Source organism: Ranitomeya imitator, chromosome 6, assembly GCF_032444005.1.
Source record: "Ranitomeya imitator isolate aRanImi1 chromosome 6, aRanImi1.pri, whole genome shotgun sequence".
NCBI classification, from domain to species: domain Eukaryota; kingdom Metazoa; phylum Chordata; class Amphibia; order Anura; family Dendrobatidae; genus Ranitomeya; species Ranitomeya imitator.
The window spans coordinates 54,521,717-54,538,821 of record NC_091287.1 but is presented as its reverse complement, the minus strand read 5'-3'; the positions used below and the strand labels follow the sequence as shown (position 1 = coordinate 54,538,821).

At 43.7% G+C, this 17,105-nt stretch overlaps 1 protein-coding gene across 1 annotated transcript; it reads left to right on the top strand.

Annotated features, from left to right (window-relative positions):
• The first annotated feature begins 5,706 nt into the window (after window positions 1–5,706).
• FZD8 (frizzled class receptor 8) lies at window positions 5,707–8,448 on the top strand. The gene has a single exon (XM_069729690.1). It carries the CDS (start codon window positions 5,971–5,973, stop codon window positions 7,741–7,743), a length of 1,773 nt encoding a protein of 590 aa, XP_069585791.1. The 5' UTR covers window positions 5,707–5,970; the 3' UTR covers window positions 7,744–8,448.
• The last annotated feature ends 8,657 nt before the right edge of the window (window positions 8,449–17,105 follow it).

Here is a 17,105-nt window from a genome sequence, read left to right as displayed (position 1 = left end):
GCGTCGCTAAATGTGACGGTACCTTTAGGTAAATGCTGAGGATACATTGCATTGGAAAACCCATCGTATTGCATCGGCTCTAAAAACCTGCAGCATAAATTGAAAGCCTGCTGATTTTTGTAAAATGACGAGATTTAATAAAATTTTATCCACAATGTGTACTTTAACCCCTTAAGGACCAGAGGTATTTCCATTTTTTTTTTTGTGTTTCCATGTTTTGCTCCCCTTCATCCCAGAGCCATAACTTTATTTTTTCCATCAATATGGCCAAGTGAGGGCTTGTTTTTTTGTGGGGCGAGTTGTACTTTTGAACGGCACCATTGATTTTACCATATCGAGTACTGGGAAATGGGAAAAGAATTCAAAGTGCGGTGAAATTGCAAAAAAAAAGTGCAACTCCACAATAGTTTTTCTGTTGTTTCTTTTTTTACCATGTTCACTAAATGCTAAAATGGACCTGTTATTATGATTCTCCAGGTCATTATGAGTTCGTAGATAACAAACATGTCTGGGTTCTTTTTTTATTTAAGTGGTGAAGAAAAATCCAAAGTTTGTAAAAAAAATAAAAAAAAATGTTTCCATTTTCTGAGACCCGTAGCATCTACGTTTTTAGAGATCTGGGGTGGGGTGGGGGTTTATTCTTTGCGCACCAATCTGATGTTTTTATTGATACCATTTTGGTGTGTATACGTTCTTTTGATCGCCTGTTATTATACATTTTATTGCAATGTTGCAGCGACCAAAAAAAAAACGTAATTCAGGTGCTTTGATTGTTTTTTCATTACGCCGTTTACTGATCAGATTAATTCTTTTTATATATTGATAGATCTGGCGAATCTGAATGCGGCAATACCAAATATGTGTATTTTTTTTTAATTGTTTTATTTTGAAAGGGGCGAATGGGGAGTGATTTGAACTTTTATATTTTTTTATTTCTTTTACATCCATCTTTAAAAACATTTTTTTTTTCCACTTTTTACTTGCTTCAATAGTCTCCATGGGAGACTAAAAACTGTGATCACAGCAGGGCTGCAGCTCCAATGCCCCACGTTCATATTAGACCAACGTTGGCTGAACCCTCCAATATCGACAGGTTCTGCCGACGATCTAATATCTAAGGAGACCCTGGACAGATGGAGTTAAGGATATGACTTTCCCTATATTGCACTATTGAACCTTTTGTTCTCCGTGATATAAGGCTACTTTCACACATCCGTCGGCCCGACGTACCGACGGACGTTGTGCTAAATTTAGCACAACGTGTGCAGTGGATGCAGTTTTTTTGCAACGCATCCACTGCCCATTGCGATGAGCGGGGAGGAGGGGGCGGAGTTTCGGCCGCGCATGCGCGGTCGAAAATGGCGGACACGTCGCACAAAAAAGGTTACATTGAATTTTTTTTGTGCGTCGTATCCGCCAAAACACGACAGATCCGTCGCACGACGGATGCGACGTGTGCCCATCCCTTGCGATCCGTCGCTAATACAAGTCTATGGGCAAAAAAGGCATCCTGCAAGCACATTTGCAGGATCCGTTTTTTGCCCATAGCGACGGATTGTGATGGAGCAAAAAAGACAGAAGTGTGAAAGTAGCCTAAGCTGCCATCAGAGGAATCGGTAATCCGCTCTATGACAGAAAACACGGGAGCCCTTGCCCAAGCGAGCGCTCCATTGTACGGGGGAAATGGCCAAGATAGCTGCCGACTGGACGATCAATCAAGGCATCTGAGCTGTATGGGGGGCTTAAAAGGGTTACTGGGTCTTAGGCTATAAGTCTGCTGTCACTGTATTGAGCGCACTGCGTGCTATGAGGATACTCCGATGTCGGTGTCGAGAGCAATACCGCACACATGATTTGAATACATGCAGTCATGTGCCGACTAGACGTGTACTGCCTTGCTCAACACAAGTGTAGTGAACGAGGCCAGACAAGTCTAGTCGGAATGTGACCGTCAGTATGCAAATTTCATACTAGTGGTCAAATAACCACCTGCTCCTGGAGTCGGCACCGGAGAATGCTCACAGTGCACATAGAGCGACTGCAAACTTGTGTCCTAAGGCCGGACGACCCCTTTAATTATGATTGTGGATACCAGTTAAGCAGAGCTGTATCAAGATCTGTGGCCAATAAATGGTGTGCAATTGAAAGCAATAGGAGGGATTGTAATTATGAAAGTCATAGATTATATTGGGCAGATGGCATAAATAGCAACTCCCTAGTATAACATTAGTCTCACGATAGTCCATGGACCTGTGGATAATTATGCGATTGCTCATGTTTGTAAATAAAGAGATTCAAATAGAAAATTATATTAGGAAATTTCTATTTCCCGAAAAACGATATTTCACTTTACAAATTAAAAAAAATATGCAAAAGATAAAAAAAAAATATTGAAGCTTACTCTAAAAACATTGTTATCTTGTCACCAGCACAGAAGATTGCATGTTCCTCCTGTCCACTGATAGTTTATAATAGTGAGGGTTTAAAATAGAATTCTAGTCTCGGTCATAGGTTCCCTCATTTACATGGATTTCCTCTCTACAAATAACGACCCTTTACTAAACATACAGATCCACGGTTTATTAGGCTGCGTTGTGATGATGGTTGTTATTTTCCTGTTTTGTCGTATTTCTCTTTGCCTTCTAGTGTGAGTGCGTTTCCCCCACTGGTATGTTCTGCAACTTCTTAACATACCACTCAGTGTATCAATTTCCTGAACTCCGAGACTATCTGTCTACAGTCACCAAGTCTCAATGGTCATAAATAAACACACATTGAGATATACATATTTCAGAGGAGAAGAAGCAGAACGCTTCTTAAAATGTCAGGACTATCTGGTATGGCTAGTAGGATGAAAACTCAATTATACAGGGGAAGACAGAGTCGGAAATAACTGCAGAGTCTGCCTAAAGGCACCGTCACATTAAGCGACCCTGCAACGATATAGGCAACGATGTCGATTGCTGCAGCGTCGCTGTTTCGTCGTTGTCTGGTCGCTGGAGAGCTGTCACACAGACAGCTCTCCAGCGACCAACGATGCCGAAGTCCCCTGGTAACCAGGGTAAACATCGGGTTACTAAGCGCAGGGCCGCGCTTAGTAACCCGATGTTTACCCTGGTTACCATTGTAAATGTAAAAAAAAACAAACACTACATACTTACATTCCGGTGTCTGTCGCGTCCCTCGCCGTCACCTTCCCTGCACTGTGAGCGCCGGCCGGCCGTAAAGCAGAGTGGTGACGTCACCGCTGTGCTCTGCTTTACGGCCGGCCGGCGCTGACACAGTGCGGGAAGCTGACGGCGAGGGACGTGACAGACACCGGAATGTAAGTATGTAGTGTTTGATTTTTTTTACATTTACAATGGTAACCAGGGTAAACATCGGGTTACTAAGCGCGGCCCTGCGATTAGTAACCAGATGTTTACCCTGGTCACAAGTGAAGACATCGCTGAATCGGCGTCACACACACGCCGATTCAGCGATGTCAGCGGGTGATCCAGCGACGAAATAAAGTTCTGGCCTTCTAGCTCCGACCAGCAATCTCACAGCAGGATCCTGATCGCTGCTGCGTGTCAAACACAACGATATCGCTGTCCAGGATCGCTATCGTTATCGTACTAAAGTCACTCAGTGTGAAGGTACCTTAAGACAATGAAATTGTATCCAACCGGGGCACTGTCTACCTTTTTTCTTTACTCCACTCTGCAAAAACAAAGTGATAGACCAGATGATTCCTTCTGAACTTGACCCCATAGATGAAGTAGACAAAATAGTTATTTTTTGAGGAGCAGACCCCCAGTCAAATGGCTGCTATCAAGGTAACCATGGGTCAGGAAGGCTGGACTAAAGCTGGCCATATAACTTTGGTAGTCATTTTTCATGACTGACATAGACTCATGAACGTTGTCCTCATGTGTTTTCAAAGAGAAGAGTGGAAAAAAGTCACTGCCAAAGAGCTCTGGCAATGGTTTATCTCCTGAATAATAAAAAGGATCAGGCGTTAAAATTAAAACTGTCCGATTCTTCTCTAAACCCAACATCATCGGTCATGGAAGAGTTGTGAGGCCACATTAAACTGTTAGACAAAAATGCAGATAATGTGTGTGAGGACCTTCATATTGGCCATAATAGTGTCTATTGGTACCAAGGAGTTCTCTTTCCATACGCCCTATTATAAAATATGAACTTCATATAGAAGATCGCCCACTTAGGAACCCCACATGCCAGAGCTGGAAATCACTAGCGCAGCAGCTTCCACGTGCTGGACGCAGTGATCAGCAGGTAAATTCATTAGGGGTTTTCATGGTGGAAGATCACCTTGATGCTGCGGTCAAACATAGCGGACATGCTGCAGATTTTCCGTTTCCATTCGCTGGCGGAGGATCCACAACACATTACAGTATCAGAAACCTAGATGAGACTTCAACAAATCTCCAAAAAATTACACAAAGCGCTGATTTTACATCTGCACCCGTTCAATTCTTCCCGTAGAATTTAGCTGAAAACTTCCAATTTTTGCAATGCATAGGGTGAGAGAGCCATCCTTGGCAAATCCAGGACAAAATCCACGTGTAAAGCACAAAACCTGCAATATTTTTTTTTTATTATTATTAGTTTTGAACCTTTCCTTGGGGGGGCATTCACCTATACCATATTACAGGTGGTTTCCTTCAACTTTAAAAAAAAAATGCAAGATGGTTCCCAGATATAAGGGATTGATTGGATATTTCCTATAATGAACTCACAATAGGGAAACTTAACCCCTCACTTCATGGGCAGTGCAGACAACTGTATGTTCTCCATCCGAGAAAATCGGGGCCTTTTGATTAGAATGTGATCTGGGTTTTTTTCGGAGGTGGAGAGAAAAAAAAAAGTTTCTCCATTCAGTCTGTTCAAATCAGACAGATTTTCAGACAATCGTTCAGACAGACCAACATCCAAGTGTGGTCTGACGTTTTCTACGGAACCAAAGACATGAATGGGCGAGTGCCATCCGATTTCCAGAGGCAAATCATGCATGCGACGCCATTTTTCTTCAGCCTGGAAATCGGACATGTGAACGGCCTCATTGAATAACATTGGTCCAAGTGCGATCCCATGTTTTGACGGATCGCACCAGGATGGAAACCACTGTCATCTGCACCAGCCATTAATGTGCCCACGTTTTCTTAAATTGTGATGTTGTTGGTATTTTTATTCTTATTAATAATATTATTATTTAAAATTTATCTTTTTTTCCTGCACGTGTTCTTGTATATATACTGTACTTTTGTGTCTATTAATATTAGAACTAAATCTATTATTATTATTATACATTTACATAGCACCATTTATTCCATGGCGCTTCACATGCTGGGCACAGTGATCAGCATGTAACTAAAAACAAAATGAAACAATCAAAAAAACCTCAACAAACAATTCCAGAATGGATGACAAATAATAAATGTGGATTTCCAAGTGCCACTGCTGGGTGGGGATGGCTTTTAGTTTCTGCACAAACATGAAGTTAATGATGTGTGTCTTGGATTGCAGAATACATCCCGGCAGCACACACATAACAATGCCCCGCTAATAGACACAGAGACCACCTTTCCAATCAGGCAGCAGGCCCACCTCCCTCCATGGAGGGGGCTGGCCGGGGAGGGGTGGGAGCTGCTATAAATATTCAGGAGTTACTGAGCACTAGTAGTAAAGCCTGCAGAGGGTGAGGTGGAGGGGACTGACCGGAGCTGTCACTGTGGATTTACAAGCTGCCCACTGGAGGAACTTCGGGACTAACTTTGCATTAACTCTTATTGCGTTATTAACTCTTATTGCGTTATTAACTCTTGCGTGGCCGCTGGAGCTGGCGGAGCCCATGCCCCTGGCGGTCTGCGAGCGGCGCAGGGGTGAGGAGTGGAGATGACCTTTCAGCCTGGGCTGTGACACTGAGGCCACGGACCGTGACTGCTGGAGCAGAGACCGTGCACGATGGAGAGACGCCGTGTGCTGGAGATCTACCCGCTGCTGCTGCTGCTGAACGCCGCTGTGTCCCGGCTCCCCCGTGCGCAGGGCGCCGCAGCCAAGGAGCTGACCTGCCAGGAGATCACGGTGCCCCTGTGCAAGGGCATCGGCTACAACTACACCTACATGCCCAACCAGTTCAACCACGACACCCAGGACGAGGCCGGCCTGGAGGTGCACCAGTTCTGGCCGCTGGTGGAGATCCACTGCTCCCCGGACCTGAAGTTCTTCCTGTGCAGCATGTACACTCCCATCTGCCTGGAGGACTACAAGAAGCCGCTGCCCCCGTGCCGCAGCGTGTGTGAGCGGGCGCGGGCCGGCTGTGCGCCTCTCATGCGGCAGTACGGCTTCGCCTGGCCGGACAGGATGCGCTGTGACCGGCTGCCCCAGCAGGGGAGCTCCGACACCCTGTGCATGGACTACAACCGGACCGACCTGACCACGGTGGCCCCCAGCCTTCCAGAGCAGCCACAGCGCCCCCCTAAAGCGCCGACACATGGGCACAAGGGGAAAGCACGCGTGGAGCCTCCGAGGACCAAGCCCAGAGCCCCTGCTGGCTGTGAGCCAGGGTGCCAGTGCAGGGCACCCATGGTGCAGGTGTCCAATGAAAGGCACCCACTCTACAACCGTGTGAGGACCGGGCAGATCCCTAACTGTGCCATGCCATGCCACAACCCCTTCTTTACCCCGGAGGAGAGGACCTTCACCAACTTTTGGATTGGACTTTGGTCTGTCCTTTGCTTTGCCTCCACCTTTGCCACCGTGTCCACCTTCCTGATAGACATGGAGCGTTTCAAGTACCCAGAGCGGCCCATCATCTTCCTGTCAGCCTGCTACCTGCTGGTGTCTGCTGGGTACCTGGTGAGACTGATTGCTGGGCACGAGAAGGTGGCATGCAACCGGGAGCACGAGCTGGAGCACATCCACTATGAGACTACAGGGCCTGCCCTCTGTACCCTGGTCTTCCTGCTCATCTACTTCTTTGGCATGGCCAGCTCCATCTGGTGGGTTATCCTATCCCTTACCTGGTTCTTAGCAGCTGGCATGAAATGGGGCAATGAAGCCATAGCTAGCTTCTCACAATACTTCCACCTGGCGGCTTGGTTGGTACCTAGCATTAAGTCTATAGTTGTGTTGGCTCTCAGCTCCGTAGATGGTGACCCAGTGGCTGGCATCTGTTATGTTGGCAACCAAAACCTGGAAAATTTGAGGGGCTTTGTTTTGGCACCCTTAGTCATCTACCTCTTCATTGGCAGCATGTTCTTGCTGGCCGGATTTGTGTCCCTTTTCAGGATCCGCAGTGTCATCAAACAAGGTGGCACCAAGACTGACAAACTGGAGAAACTTATGATCCGGATAGGGATATTCAGCGTGCTCTACACTGTGCCAGCTACCATTGTGGTGGCATGCTTCTTCTATGAACAGCACAATCGCCAAGGCTGGGAAGCAGCTCACAACTGCAACTCTTGCCTACCTGAACTGGCACAGGCACGCCGGCCAGACTATGCAGTCTTTATGCTCAAGTACTTTATGTGCCTGGTGGTGGGCATCACCTCTGGGGTTTGGATCTGGTCTGGGAAAACTTTGGAGTCCTGGCGAGCTTTCTGTACCCGCTGCTGCTGGAGAAGCAAAGCAACTGGTGGGTCCATGTACAGTGATGTCAGCACTGGGTTGACCTGGAGGTCTGGCACTGCCAGCTCAGTGTCCTACCCGAAACAGATGCCCTTATCTCAGGTCTAACAGGAAAAGGGGTGGGGGACCAGAGACACTTGACTGTCTGAGATCTGCCAACATAAGCCTCCACCCATCTCCCTTTTTTTTTAGTTTCTTGCTATTAGCATGATAATGAACTCTTAATGGTATCCATTAGTAGGGACTTGAATGACTGGTCAGAACAATGTACCTGGAATTGAAGCCTCCCTGATTCCTCTCCATTTATATGCAAGGAGCATTGCTGAAACCATAATTTTAGTGGCCAGGGGCAAGGGTTGTCTTTGGGCTCCAAATAATGAGGCAATAACTTATCTGTTGCACATCCAGAGAATCCTTCATTTTTTATGTATGTTTTCTTGATGTGTCCTACACATTTATTTCTCGGCACTCCTAGAGGTGACCATAGTAATGCCCAAATGCCTATAACACCCTTCTCATCCTGTTTGCCTTTGGCACCAACCAACAGTCACATGTCGACCATGTGAGATGGAAACTGTTAATGACACCAAGTAGATGCCTTAAATCATGTCCTAAGTCCCCAGTAAATACGGGTTTCGTCCATGACAAGGATGTATTTATCTAAATATTTGTTGCAACTTGTAATATGTGTAAGATATGTACATAATACAAAGTTATAAAGTTTCTGTAAATATTTGTATAAAGTTTTAGAGGCTTCTTCATAAGAAACAAAATAATTGATTATTCTATTTTGTCAATAAAATATTTTTTTTTTTATATAAATTATACTTAACGGTTTCCTTCACTTTTTTTTATTTTCTTATGTGAAAGTTTGCAAGTGCGTACACACTGGATGGGTGCAGGGGCACGCGTGGGTTTAATTTGCAAGCAACTTACAATTAATAAATATGCCCTCGAACCATGAGAGAGTTCATTATGCCTTCCTGGATAACTGGAAAATTTTATTTAATATTTTATTTAAAAAAATACTGTATATGCAAAATATATTTAATTGTTATAAAAATAGTATATGCTAGGGATTCATCGCCATTCTGTTTATTCTTACTTAACATGGTAAATCATAAACCAAAGGCGTCTTAGTTATTCTCTATGGTGACAAACGTGGCCAAAACATTGGCTAAAGACTCAAGATCAATGGCAACTTTTTTTTTACCCATAACAAACATTTAATTTTACATTACTGCCATGACAAAAAAAATATTCAGAATTGAGAGTCCTCAGTGGTTGAATGGCCATGACAAACAAATTTTGTATGTCTCCCAAAGATTGTCAAAATCCTCTTGCTGTCTATGGCCTCCCTTATATACTACCGCAGATGCAGCCAGTAATCTCTCACCAGGTCTTCAAATGATAAAATTGGTCAATTTACTGGAAGGGTTAACATCTCGGTAACCCTTTATACTTAACTTGTGTATATTAAACGTGATCCCTTTGTGAGCAGAGAATGCATTGTGCGTCCGTCAAGACTAAGTCCATTTACTGAGTTAAAAAAAAAAAGGAAGTTGAATTAGTTGTAAAAATGCTTTTGGAATTATTGAACTTTTTACCTGTCTGCCTAGTGGCTCAGCACATGGGTGCCCCCTTTAAGAGCCCAATTGAATGGGGTTAATCTGTAAGGAACTTTGTCTTTTCAGCAGGGAAAGCTTTGATCTTTTCTGTCCTCCATACATGATCTATAGCCTGAAGTCTGTTTCCCAGCTCCCTGTCCCCTCTATTTGAACACCAATTGACCACCGCTAGGTCGTTAAGGATCTTCAATTAAAAGACATGTGTTTTTTTTTTTTTCTTCTTCCACTTTTATTTCATTTTTTTTTTTTTAGGAGTTGTAACAGTTAGTGCAGAGGAGAAGGAGAGTGAAAGCTGCCTTCTTCTATTAGTCTTCTCTACATTGTTAGCCGGGCTGCAGGCAGCAAAGCACGAGGTACAGAGAATGAGAATGCCCTACAGGTGGTCTGCTCACATAATCCCCCAATTTGCAGAGTTTTCCTTTACAAGACAATTTCATTCCAAAAAAACTAAAATCTCCTCTCTGCTCCTTTTTCCCCTAATTGAACCAATTGTACGGCCATTATGGAGCAGGAGGCTTTCTTAGAAACTTCTCTGCTAGATCCCAGGACTTAAATAAATTGGTAGGACCTGGGGATAGTCCTGAAGTCCTGAGCTCCCGCTCTCTATAGTTTTCTCACTTGCTTATACTTATTCCCTGATGGTTTGGCCACAGTTTAAGAATAATGGATAGGAGGATATGTGTTTGAGTGCATATATGCCCTGGGGACACTTATTAGCCTGTCATTCAGGATCAGACATGGCAGCTAGCTTACTAATGACATCCGTCATCAGCGGTGGCTGAATCCTTCACTGCTTAAAAAGAGGGTTTAACTTCTAAGATCCCAAGATCCCTGCTCCCTACATCCCCGATCTGTCATATCTCTTATCAGCTTTATCCCAGTGAAGGTATCACTCCTAGAATACTTTTATCATCATTGGGCAGAAAAGTCTTCACATCAACTTTAACCCAAATATATACTGTATGTGTGTATATATATATATGTGTGTGTGTGTGTATACATAGATATATATGTGTGTATGTATATATAGATATGTGTGTGTATGTGTGTATATATATATATGTGTGTGTGTGTATATATAGATATATATGTGTGTATGTATATATAGATATGTGTGTATGTGTATATATAGATATATATGTGTGTGTGTGTGTGTATATAGATATATATATGTGTGTGTGTGTATATATAGATATATATGTGTGTGTGTATATAGATATATATATGTGTGTGTGTGTATATATAGATATATATGTGTGTGTGTGTGTGTATATAGATATATATATGTGTGTGTGTGTATATATAGATATATATGTGTGTGTGTATATAGATATATATATATATATGTGTGTGTGTGTGTATATATAGATATGTGTGTGTATGTGTATATATAGATATATATGTGTGTGTGTGTGTATATAGATATATATATATGTGTGTGTGTGTGTATATACAGATATGTGTGTATGTATATATATGAATATATGTGTATGTATATATAGATATATATATGTGTGTGTGTGTGTGTGTATATATATATATGTGTGTGTGTGTATACATAGATATATATGTGTGTATGTATATTTAGATATGTGTGTGTATGTGTATATATAGATATATATGTGTGTGTGTGTGTGTATATACAGATATGTGTGTATGTATATATATGAATATATGTGTATGTATATATAGATATATATGTGTGTGTGTATATATATATGTGTGTGTGTGTGTATATATATATGTGTGTGTGTGTATATAGATATATATGTGTGTGTGTCTATGTATTTGTGTGTATATAATTAATATACACACGCTCAAATATATATGTAAATACATATGTATGTGTGTATATAGGTATTAATACACATGAATAATAAAAAAGTTTATATTAATATCTATATACACACATATATGTGAAAAAAATATATAAATAAACATACACTTCACAATCATAGCCTATAGCACACATTAAAGTCTATATAGGTGAGCCAGTATTCTGCAAACAAGCCCTCTTTCCATATCATTGGCTTCTGTATACATCCCTGCAATCAGCCTATCAACGAGAAAAATGGCATAAAAATTATCATTATCAGCAGCACACTGCACCGTGGAGACAGGAGATTTGGGCTATGTTCACACGTTGCGATTCTGCTGCGTTTTTTTTTTTTCTGCAGGCAAAACCTGCTCGAAGCTGCTACATAAAGGTTTTGCTGCGTTTTTGTTGTCTCTTGTGCATGCTGATAAATCTTGATGCCCAAAAAACCATCACGGTTCAACTTGCACCAAAAATGCAGCAAAAACTGATACCTGTGTTTTTTGCTGCTTTTTTGCACTTACCCATTGTATCATATGGTTGGCATAAACGCTGCAAATACACAGAAATAACGCTGAAAGAAGTGACATGCTGCAGTTTAAAAAAAAAGCATCAGTTTTCCAAATCAGTCAGGAAAATAAAACCAATGTGTGTGCAGGAGATTTCTTAAATCTCATAGACTTTGCTGGTACTGTAAAAGGCAGGTTCAAATTTGCCTAAAAAAGCGGCAAAAATGCAACGACTGTAATAGTCACCTTAAGGCTAAGTGTAAGGAAGTCTTTTAAAAAAATTATCACAGAGTATCCTGCACCCGGCGATGGGTCCAATTTTTCTTTAGCACTATCACAGGGGTAATTACAGTAAATAATACAAAGTTGGAAGTAGCCTCTTCAGAGAGGAAGAGGACTGAACTCCATTGCATCCTATGGGAGTAGGAATCTGAAAAGTCAATGTTGACCCTTTAAAGGGCCTTGCCAGATGACTTGGGATGAGAAGCCAAACCAGAAGCTCTAATTTGCAGACTTGGGTTGAATATTTGCCCCTCATCAGTGCAAAGCGGGAGAACAGATTGGCTGGGTGAGAAGTCCTTGACGGAGTGACTAAGGTGTACATGTGTCTGAAAATGGAGCTTCAGGTTTGTCTTTTTATCCTAAGCCATGTGGCTCTTTAAAGGGTTGATGGTGTGTCTTAGGATTGCTACTACCATAGGGTGCACTAGGTTCCTGTCCTCTTGCTCTCTGAAGAGGCTACTTGTATATGTAAATTCCCAAGGGAGCATTGCAAGGCCTATTAGTCTACCCACGCCAATATGGCACTTTCCATAAGGAGAAACTTTACCCTTTGAAGTGAGCCTGTCACCAGGTTTGGCCGATACGAGTTGCGGCCACCCCCTTTCAGGGCTTATATACAGCATTCTATAATTCTGTACATCAGCCCCCAATCTGACCTTCAAGAGAAGAAAAATAACTTTTATTATACTTACCTGGGGGCGGTCCGGTCCGATGGGTGTCACTGGTCTTGGTCGGGCGCCTCCCATCTTCTTACGATCCTCGTGCTCCTGCTTGCTTCATGTGGATGATGCGTCCCTGCGTCATCCACACAGTCTCCTCGGCACAGCGTTCCCGCGTAGTCATACGTATCTGCCCTTCTGAGGGCAGAGTAAAGTCCTGCAGTGTGCAGGCGCTGGGCCTCTCTGACGTTTCCTGGCGCCTACGCACTACAGGATTTTACTCTTCCGTCAACAGGACAGATAAGTACGCCAGCGCAAGATCACGATTCCGGGGAGCCTGTGTGGATGACACAGGGACGTGTCATCCACATGAAGCAAACAGGAGTACAGTGATCATAAGAAGATGGGAGGCGCTGGACCAAGAAGAGTGACGCCCATTGGACCGGACCGCCCCACAGGTGAGTATAATAAAAGTTATCTTTCTTCTCTTGCAGGTCGGGTTGGGGGAAGATATACAGCATTATAGAACGCTGTATATCAGCCCTGAAAGATGGTGGCCGTAATACAAAGTTCTTGTGGTCAAATATGACCGTGTAGCGTCTGAGCATCCTGAGTTCTTCAGGTTGAAAGACACTAATTTCCATCTGTGTTTTTCAAAACGGATAGAACATGTATTTATTATAGTCTATGGGGCTGTTCCCATGTCCCTATTTTTTTGTGAATTGAGTGACCCACCAGAAATTACAGAAAAATCCGTTTTTGATCCAAGATCAGAATTACTCATACAAGTCTATGGGGCAGATTTATTAAGACAGTCTAAAAAAAAGCTGTTTTTGTTCCCCATATCAAAAAATAAGAGCTCAGCTTTCATTTTACCACAGTAGTTTAAGAAATGAAATCAGTGCTGTGATTGGCTGCTACGGGCAACAAAGCCAGTCCTTTTTTAGACCATTCTGATAAATGAAGCCCTATGGATCCGTGAACATCACGGACAGTCCACGATTATTTGTCTCCCTCCTCCTTTCACACACCGTAGGGCTCAGTCAGACGGCCATATGACTCGGACAAGGATCGCAATGCAATGCTTGGACTGGCCGGTGGCTATCCCGACCAAAGCATGATCGCATGTATTTCTGTGAATCTGGCCTACGGTTGTGTTGGATCCTCGTCCGAGTTATACGGCCGTCTGACTGTGCCCTATATGCAGTGCCCTGTGTATGTAAAGATTAAGGCCGATAAGTAAAATTCTCTCATTTTGTCATTTTCTAGACGTTAATAACGTGAATATGGGAAAAAATCATAATATTAAAAAAGTTTCTTTGGCCCTAACAGACCCCCATCAAATCCCAGCATCAGACAACGAGTAATCTCATCTGTTTCTAGCCCAGATGGAGTTTACTTGTAGTAAGTGATGCTTGGGGTTTGGCGAGTTTGGTCTGGTACCGGGTGTGGGTGGGTGGTGCAGCTTCCTGTGTGTAGCCCAGGGTGTGGGTGGGTGGTGCAGCTTCCTGTGTGTAGCCCAGGGTGTGGGTGGGTGGTGCAGCTTCCTGTGTGTAGCCTGGGTGTGGGTGGGTGGTGCAGCTTCCTGTGTGTAGCCCAGGGTGTGGGTGGGTGGGGCAGCTTCCTGTGTGTAGTCCAGGGTGTGGTTGGGTGGTGCAGCTTCCTGTGTGTAGCCTGGGTGTGGGTGGGTGATGCAGCTTCCTGTGTGTAGCCCAGGGTGTGGGTGGGTGGTGCAGCTTCCTGTGTGTAGCATGGGTGTGGGTGGGTGGTGCAGCTTCCTGTGTGTAGCCCAGGGTGTGGGTGGGTGGGGCAGCTTCCTGTGTGTAGCCCAGGGTGTGGGTGGGTGGTGCAGCTTCCTGTGTGTAGCCTGGGTGTGGGTGGGTGATGCAGCTTCCTGTGTGTAGCCCAGGGTGTGGGTGGGTGGTGCAGCTTCCTGTGTGTAGCCTGGGTGTGGGTGGGTGGTGCAGCTTCCTGTGTGTAGGCCAGGGTGTGGGTGGGTGGTGCAGCTTCCTGTGTGTAGCCTGGGTGTGGGTGGGTGGTGCAGCTTCCTGTGTGTAGCCCAGGGTGTGGGTGGGTGGTGCAGCTTCCTGTGTGTAGCCTGGGTGTGGGTGGGTGGTGCAGCTTCCTGTGTGTAGCCCAGGGTGTGGGTGGGTGGTGCAGCTTCCTGTGTGTAGCCCAGGGTGTGGGTGGGTGGTGCAGTTTCCTGTGTATAGCCCAGGTTGTGGGTGGGTGGTGCAGCTTCCTGTGTGTAGCCCAGGGTGTGGGTGGGTGGTGCAGCTTCCTGTGTGTAGCCCAGGGTGTGGGTGGGTGGTGCAGTTTCCTGTGTATAGCCCAGGTTGTGGGTGGGTGGTGCAGCTTCCTGTGTGTAGCCCAGGGTGTGGGTGGGTGGTGCAGCTTCCTGTGTGTAGCCCAGGGTGTGGGTGGGTGGTGCAGCTTCCTGTGTGTAGCCTGGAGCCATCCCCTCAGAAGGAGCAGAGACTTTACCAAATATTACTGGAAGTGTCTACACAGAGTCAATGTTTAAGCTGGAGATGAGACAGATTTGTATACTGAGTTTCCTAGACTGACTTATCTTGATTGAATTCCCCCCCACCCTTCCCCCCAAAAAAAACTGGCTCCACTGGAACAAGTAAAGCACAGCAGCAAATACTAATGTGCAGGAAGTCTTATCTGATTGAGCTTAATGGAAGATTTACAGTATAAGACAGTGGCTGATTATAAATTGGACTGATAAGATCGTCTACTCTTCACCTAAGTGATTATATGAGGTTCCAGCGGCTGGGATATCCTACAGCTTCCCCTACATACAGGCAGAGGGGCGACCACTGCCGGCAGCTGCTACAAAAACAGCCGTGGTGAAACCTTGGATTCCAATGTCAGAGGGGTTGAATGGGTTAAATGCCACGAAAACACCACAAAAAGAGTATGCTGCAATCAGAAATAGAGGATGGCCTCAAACAACGAACGCGGCAGAAAAGAAGTGGCTGAATGGTCATTTCATAGGTTTCCTTTCAATAACATCTCATTGCTAAATATAATATGCTTAGACGTAGGAGCGGAAGTATCTGTAACTTGGCAATGGCTGGCTGGTAACCGCTCGGTGGCAAAGTCTCTGCAGATGGTGACACATTCCTCCGCTACTGTCATCTGACCCCTGCGATAACCCAGCCTGCCTAAATATAAGGCAAATGGACTTACCTCCTGTGCCGCTGTGCATGTGATCCGTGATCCATTATCTAAAATGTGTCATAAATAATCACATCTAACAATGCTGCATATCTATCATCTATGTATCACCTATATATTATCTATATATCATCTATCTATCTATTATCTATATATCATCTATTATCTATATATTATCTATCATCTATCTATTATCTATATATCATCTATTATCTATATATTATCTATCATCTATCTATCTATATATTATCTATATATCATCTATCTATCTATTATCTATATATTATCTATCATCTATCTATCTTCTATCTATTATCTATTATATATCTATCATCTATCTATTATCTATCATATCTATCTAATCATATCTATTAACTTTCTCCTCTCCAATCCATCTTAAATGCGGCAGCCAGGGTCATATTTCTGTCCAGCCGCTTCACCGATGCCTCCATCTTGTGCCAGTCATTACACTGGCTACCCATTCGCTACAGGGTCCAGTATAAACTCATCTCTCTCACCCACAACGCTCTCCACAGTACTGTACCGCCTTATATCTCCTCTCTCATCTCCGTCTATCACCTCCAAAACACGTCCCCTCCGTTCTAAAAATGACCTAAGACTAACATCCCCCGTAATCCGAACCTCGCACCTCCGTCTCCAAGACTTCTCTCGTGCTGCGCCAGCTCTCTGGAATGCACTTCCCCAGACGATCAGACTGATACCTAGCCCCAACCTATTCAAGCGTGCTTTAAAAACCCATCTCTTCAAACAAGCCTACCACATCAACTACTCAGTAAACTAACTTTGCCCTGTTCCCTCCTTCCAACTATTATCTGCATGTGAATCTGTACCCTACTATTCATCTGTCTCCACACCCTCCATGCACCCGATAACTGCACTTGATACTTGACTATTGCACTTAAACACTCGGGCTGATGACCGGATCATGCAGCTTTATATGAAAATCCCTATTTATTATAATTGCCAGACCTGAAATAACAAGCACTTTTCACCTATTGTGTCCCCCCATTTCCTTGTAGATTGTAAGCTTGCGAGCAGGGACCTCACCCCTAATGTCACTGTTTAAATTGTCTTAACTTGTACTGAATTTATTGTTTGTACATGTCCCGGCTTAATTGTAAAGTGCTGCGGAATTTGTTGGCGCTATATAAATAAAAATTATTATTATTATCTATCTATCTATCTATTTATGTATCTATCTATTATCTATCTATCATCTATCTAGTATCTATTTATTATATATCTATCCCATAACTAGCTGTCTATCCCAAAAAAGTATTAGACGCCAAATAATAGTAAAAAATGGGTGTAAATTCTTGGACCTTTACCAAAATCCTCTAAATAGCAAGCAAAAAAATGTCAGCTCTCC

Bases quoted from the DNA above. Each gene is read 5' to 3' on its own strand.
- FZD8 (XM_069729690.1), top strand. From the start codon at position 5,971: ATGGAGAGACGCCGTGTGCTGGAGATCTACCCGCTGCTGCTGCTGCTG.